Raw genomic sequence first — 6,503 nt, 5'->3', positions numbered from 1 at the left:
CTCAGCAGACCAAGGCCACAGGCTACAACAGAATTACTAAGATATTTTATTTTTACATTTGTAATTAAATATAATCACATCACTCCTCCTTTCCTTTCCTCCCTCTAATCTATCCCATATCAGCCCTCTCAACGCAATAGCCTTTTCCTCTTTTATTATTGTTACATATCTATCTATCTATCTATCTATCTATCTATCTATCTATCTATCTATCTATCTGTCTGTCTGTCTGTCTGTCTGTCTGTCTGTCTGTCTGTCTCTATCTATCTATCTATCTATCTATCTACCTACCTATCTATCATCTATCTGTCTGTCTGTCTATCTATCTATCTACCATCTAAAATTAAATAAATACAACCTGCTGAGCTCATATTTGTTGTTTGTGTGGATATGGTTTCAGAGCTCACCACTTTGCATTGGAAAACTAATCAGGGCTCATACCAGGGAGAACCTAATTCTCTCTCTCAGCAGTTAATAGCTGCCTGTAGTTCTTTATCTAGGGGTGGGACCCTGTGAGATTTTTTCCCCTTCTGTATTAATATGTCTACTGACAATGTCATTGTGCAGGCCTCATTTAAGTAGACATTTCTAAGAAACATTCACACAGCAGACTTCCTGGTATTCTTTTATTTTGATTTTTAAAATTCTTTTTACGTACCAACCACAGACCGCCCTCTCTTCCCTCCTCCTGCTCCCCAAGCCTTCCCTCAAACAATCCCCCATTCCCTCCTCCAGCAAGGTAAGGCCTCCTGTGGGGAGTCAGCAGAGCCTGGTACATTCAGTTGAGGTAGGTCCAAGTCCCTCCCTCCTGCTTCAAGGCTGTGCAGGGTGTCTCACCATAGGTAGTGGGCTCCAAAAAGCCCACTTATGCACCAGGGATGGATCCTGATCCTACTGCCATGTGGCTCCTTAAGCAGATCAAGTTACACAACTGTCTTGCTTATGCAGAGGGCCTAGTCCAGTCCCATGGAGGCTCCACAGCTGTTGGTCTAAAGTTCATGAGTTCTCACTAGCTTGGTTCGGTTGTCTCTGTAGGTTTCCCCATCATGATCTTGATGCTCCTTGCTCATAGAATCCCTCTTTCCTCTCTTCAACTGAATTCCTGGAGCTTGGCCTGGTGTTTGGCTGTGGATCTCTGCATCTGCTTCCATCAATTGCTGGATGAAGGCTCTATGATGACAGTTAGAATATTCACCAATATGATTACTGGGTAAGCCAGTTGAGGCACCCTCTCCACTATTGTTAGTAGTCTAAGCTGGTGTCATCCTGGTGCATTCCTGGGAACTTCCCTGTGTAGACGAATTTCTAAACAGTCTTATTAAATAAGAAACCCAGAGCCAAATACAGGGGTAAAAACTGTAGAGATCAGAGAAATAGGAATATCCACCAGGTAACCTTAGCTCACCACGCCACTGTAGCTTCCCAAGAGAGCGCTTCTTCCTGTCTAACCTTCTTCCTGTCTAACCTGCACCTTCATTGCCTTGCTGTTCTGCCTTCTCATTGACTCTTAGCCCAGCCACCTCACTTCCTCATCACTGCCTGTCTGTACAGACCTCCAGGTCTCTATTGTTGGTATTGGGATTAAAGGCATGTGTCACCACGCTAGGCTGTGTCCTTGAACACACAGAGACTCTGCCTGCCATGCGATTGGATTAAGGGTATGTGCTACCACCACCTGACTTTTGTTTATGGCTGGCTATGTCCTCTGATCTCCAAGCAAACTTTATTTATTTTACAAACAAGTAAAATATCACCACATTTCAGCACAAATAAAATATCACCACATCCCTAGCATCAAGTTTCTCCCTATCCTCATGATGTCTCTCTCTATCATGGTATCTTTTTCCTTACTCTCCCACTCTGTCCCTGTTCCAGTTCAACCATCCTGTTCCTTTATGTCCTCATCCCCCTTCTTCTGTGCTATATTGGCCCCCCCCATCCTCAGTTTACTCATGGAGATCTCATCTATTTCCCCTTCCCAGGGTGATCCATGTGCCCCTCTTAAGGTCCTCCTTGTTAGCTAGCTTCTCTAGAGCTGTGGGTTGTAGTCTGGTTATTCTTTGCTTTACATCTAGTATCCACTTATGAGTGAGTACATACCATGTTTGTCTTTCTGAGTCTGGGTTACCTCACTCAGGATGATATTTTCTAGTTCTTTCCATTGACTGCAATTTCATGATGTCGTTTTTCTTGTTTGTTTGTTTTTTTCTGCTGAGTAGTATTCTATTGTGTATATGCACCACATTTTCTTTATCCATTCTTTAGTTGAGGGGAATCTAGGTTGTTTCCAGGTTCTGACTATTACAAATAATGCTGATATGAACATAGTTGACCATGTGTCCTTGTGGTAAAATTGAGCATTCCTTAGGTATATGTCCAAGAGTGGTATAGCTGGGTCTTGAAGAAGATTGATTCCCAATTTTCTGAGAAACCATCATACTGATTTTCAAAGTGGCTGTACAAGTTTGCACTCCCACCAACAGTGGAGGAGTGTTCCCCTTGCTCCACATCCTCTTCAACATAAACTGTCATCTGTTTTTGACCTTAGCCATTCTGACAGGCATAGGATGGTATCTCAGAATCATTTTTATTTGCATTTCTCTGATGACTAAGGATGTTGAGCAATTCTTTAAATGTCTTTTGGCCATTTGAGATTCTTCTGTTGAGAATTCTCTGTTTAGCTGTATAGCACATTTTTCAATTGCCTTCCTGGTATTCTGACAATCTTCCCACTCCTGTGATGCTCCCTGAGCATGGGATGCAGTAGCTATGTTGCCAATGTATCCATTGAAGCAAGGCTCCCCACAATATATTGATATTTGCATTGTGTGCAGTTGTGACTTATTTTTCAGGTAATTTTAGATAATTTCAGATATGTACACAACTCTCATTCCCCACTTCCCTAAGCTCCCTGACATATTCCTCCTCCCCACAAATCTCCTTTCACATTCATGATTATTCATTTTGTTTTGTGACCCATCAATTTAAATTAGTACACTCCATGTAACCATGGGCTTGGAGCTATCTGTTGGAGCCTGGTGGCTCCAACCTTATTTTATTTTTGAGGATTTCATAAACTTCTAGACATAACTGGGAATAGTCAACAAAGAGGCAACCTTCAGATTAGGAGAAAACATTATATGAGAAGATTTGCTATACATACTATATAAGGAACTCTTAGAACTCCATAAAATCCATTAACTGTCCAGAAGCTTTTTAGTTTAAGGTAATCCAATTTGCCTCTTTTTGATATTGTTTTAGTGCTCTTTTGTTTGTTTTTCTGTCTGTGTTCACCCCCAATTCTTGAAACTTTTCTTTGAGGTTTCCTTCTAATAATGGTCTCATATTTCCATGTCTTATGTTTAAGACATCAATTACTTGGGCTTCAGAATTTTTTAAAAAATTATTATTGTATTTTGTTTTTATTATTTAAAACAATTTTAAAATTTAAATATATTTGAATCATATTCTCATGCTCCAGATCCTCTTCCCTTCCCTTCTCACCCAATTTTAAGATCTTCCTAGAAAAACAAACCAATACAACAAATCCCTCCAAAACCAAGAAAACAAAATAAAATTATGCCCGCAAAGGAAGATAAAAGTAAACAAAACAAAACAACAAACTGTAGCCAAGTATTTTTATCTGATTTTGAGAAAATACATTAAGGTATCCCTGGCTATTGATTAATACCAGGTATAGAAAGAAAGTACAATAATGAGAGCAATATACTCAAGGCTTACAAAAGCCTGTTAAGAGTCAAGACAGGTCAGAAAACCAATATAGACAATGAAATAAAGATAGGGTCTGGGGAATTAAGTGATGTAATTATCTAATGACAGGCTGTAGAAAGAGCATGTGAAAGACTGGAAAAGGGCTGGCTGAGGTAAAATACTTGAATATTATTAAGTATTGATCTGAGATCATAGAGTACACATTTATAATCACACAGTCACAGCAGACATTTGGACAAAATGAGAAAATCCTGGAATAACCATGGGAATCAGATATGACTTTAAGTCTACACTGTATTTTCCAGGACCATATGGGCAATACAACGAGTGCATATTTGGATCTCCTAAGTATATTTCCCAAATTCAACTACTTTTATAAACTCCCTGTAATTTGTGTAGTGAAAGTTATGTTGTGAGATCTCTAAACAGAAGCATCCACAGTGAGATAAAATTCTGTAGCAACATCCAATGTTAATATTAATATTTTCTAGAAGACATTGTATAAAAATCTGAAGAGTTACCATCACAGGAATGAGAGAATTTGCTTTTTGCAAACTACTCTTTCTAATGCTCCCTTCACGTCTCTGTTTCTCAGGCTGTAGATGAAGGGGTTCAGCATGGGAGTCACCACTGTATACATCAAAGACATGACAGTCCCCTTCACATTAGAGTTATTAGCCGAAGGACATAAGTAGAGACCAATGATTGGCCCATAAAATAGTGACACTACAGACAGGTGGGAGCCACAGGTAGAAAAGGCTTTACAGATACCTTGAGAAGAAGGGACCTTGAAGATGAAGGAAACAACTTTTGCATAGGAAACAATGATGAGAAGGAAAGGGAGTACAATTAAAGGGCCTCCCAAGATAAATATCGCCAGTTCATTGTCATGAGTGTCAGAACAAGCCAGTTTCAGCAGAGCAGATATATCACAGAAAAAGTGGGGAATCACGTTGTCCTCACAGAAAGATACTCTGGCCATGAGCAGGGTGTGCAGCATGGCATGGAATGTGGTCAACACCCAGGACAGCACTACTAGACTCACACAGAGCTTAAGACTCATGATACTGGTGTAATGAAGGGGGAAGCAGATGGCCACATAGCGGTCATAGGCCATGACTACAAGAAGGAAACTCTCCATGACCCCAAAAATCAACAAGAAGTACATTTGTGTCAGACAACTTGCATAGGGGACAGATGGGTCCTGGCTCTGCATGTTCTGTAGCAATTTGGGCATGGTGACAGAGGAGAAGCAGAGGTCAGAGAAGGACAAGTTGCTGAGAAACAAGTACATGGGTGTGTGGAGATGGGAGTCCAGTAGAATGAGGATGATGATGATGAGGTTCCCCAGGACAGTGGTGAGGTACATGGCCAGGAACAGGGCATAGAACAGGTGCTGGTGCTCTGGGGGGATGGGTAGACCCAGGAGGAGGAACTGGGAGATGACAGTTTGGTTCCTTCTAGTCATCCGTTTACTCCAATGCCTTTTCAGAAAAAAAAAATAATAGTGGCACTTAACATTGCAAATGAAGATGAAAATATTTCAAATTCATTGGATAATGAACAGAAGATGTAACATATTTTCATGTTCTTCAAAATGTTATCACAATAAGTATACTGCTCAAATCAACATGTCTATATTAATATTTATTAAGGACTTATTAAATCTGTCCAACATATTTCACCAACTAGTCTTTCTTTTCATAAAAAGTTTTTTTTATTTGATCTGCATTAAATCTATTTGTTTTTCTTGAGCTTACCTGGTTAGTCATCCTAGACAAATTTGATTGCCTTGTGGCATTATCATTCTCTCACAGTGTGATGGCTCTAAAGATGTTTTCCATTATCTATCTATCTATCTATCTATCTATCTATCTATCTATCTATCATCTGTTTGACTGTCTTCCAGTCTATCTGCCCATCTGTTTATTTATCTCTCCAAGAAAAAATTTATATACACTAAAGTTATATTTCCACTTAAAATTCAGCTATAGGTGTTTTTCCTAACTACAGAATATACATGCCATCATTAACTAATTATCTTCCATTGGGTGTATCAAGGATGTCCATGTCACAATAGATTCACAAAGAAACTGATGACCCTACTCTTGTAGTGCCTTCCTTTTCTATCTCTTATGTTAGTAAAAGTAATTCAGAATCAAAAAGGATATATTTTATTGCATCCACTCATTTCTTTCACTTTAATCTAGGGCATTCTAATTCTCTTCTTCATTATATTTCAACCCCCTGCATTCCTCACCATAAGACCATATTCCTAGAACAAGGTGCATCTCTAGAAATATCATATTAGATTCTTAATTCACACCCCCATTTCCTGCCTCAGTGCCCTCTTTCAACACGCTTCATTTTTACCTTTGCAATCTAAGATAGGAATCTGATTTTCTCTTTTCTAATAAATGTTTCAAGGGATTATCATTGCTTTTAAGATAAAGGCACATTCTTTTTGAATGCACAAATGATACATTATTGCTGGACCTGTGCCCACCCTTTAGGCCACATATGGGCTCACAGTGACTCTTGCATTCCACTTCTCTGTGGATAACAACTGAAGCCATAATTTCCAGTCTCTATTCTTCAACTTTTTTTCCTGTAACTGTTAACTTCTTCCCAGGGATCATGCTTTATCTGACTTATTCCTACTTATTCTTCATGTATAGTAGCTACTGCTTGCTTAGAAAAATCTTTGCCTACCTGCCTGGTAAGACCTACTGCCATGTTCCTGGTCTTAACCTACAGCCCCTGGTGCTCCA

The 6,503-nt window shown here is 39.4% G+C and overlaps 1 protein-coding gene across 1 annotated transcript; it reads right to left on the bottom strand.

The window, feature by feature from the left end:
* Positions 1 to 4,255: 4,255 nt before the first annotated feature.
* Positions 4,256 to 5,200, bottom strand: LOC128121895 (olfactory receptor-like protein I9). Its single transcript, XM_052756965.1, has one exon. It carries the CDS (start codon positions 5,198 to 5,200, stop codon positions 4,256 to 4,258), a length of 945 nt encoding a protein of 314 aa, XP_052612925.1.
* Between the last annotated feature and the right edge of the window lie 1,303 nt (positions 5,201 to 6,503).

This window comes from Peromyscus californicus, unplaced genomic scaffold, assembly GCF_007827085.1.
Source record: "Peromyscus californicus insignis strain IS unplaced genomic scaffold, ASM782708v3 Scaffold_3__1_contigs__length_106647218, whole genome shotgun sequence".
Taxonomy (NCBI): domain Eukaryota; kingdom Metazoa; phylum Chordata; class Mammalia; order Rodentia; family Cricetidae; genus Peromyscus; species Peromyscus californicus.
The sequence above is the reverse complement of the archived record's forward strand: the minus strand, read 5'-3'. Positions and strand labels throughout refer to the sequence as shown.

Bases quoted from the DNA above. Each gene is read 5' to 3' on its own strand.
- LOC128121895 (XM_052756965.1), bottom strand. From the start codon at position 5,200: ATGACTAGAAGGAACCAAACTGTCATCTCCCAGTTCCTCCTCCTGGGT.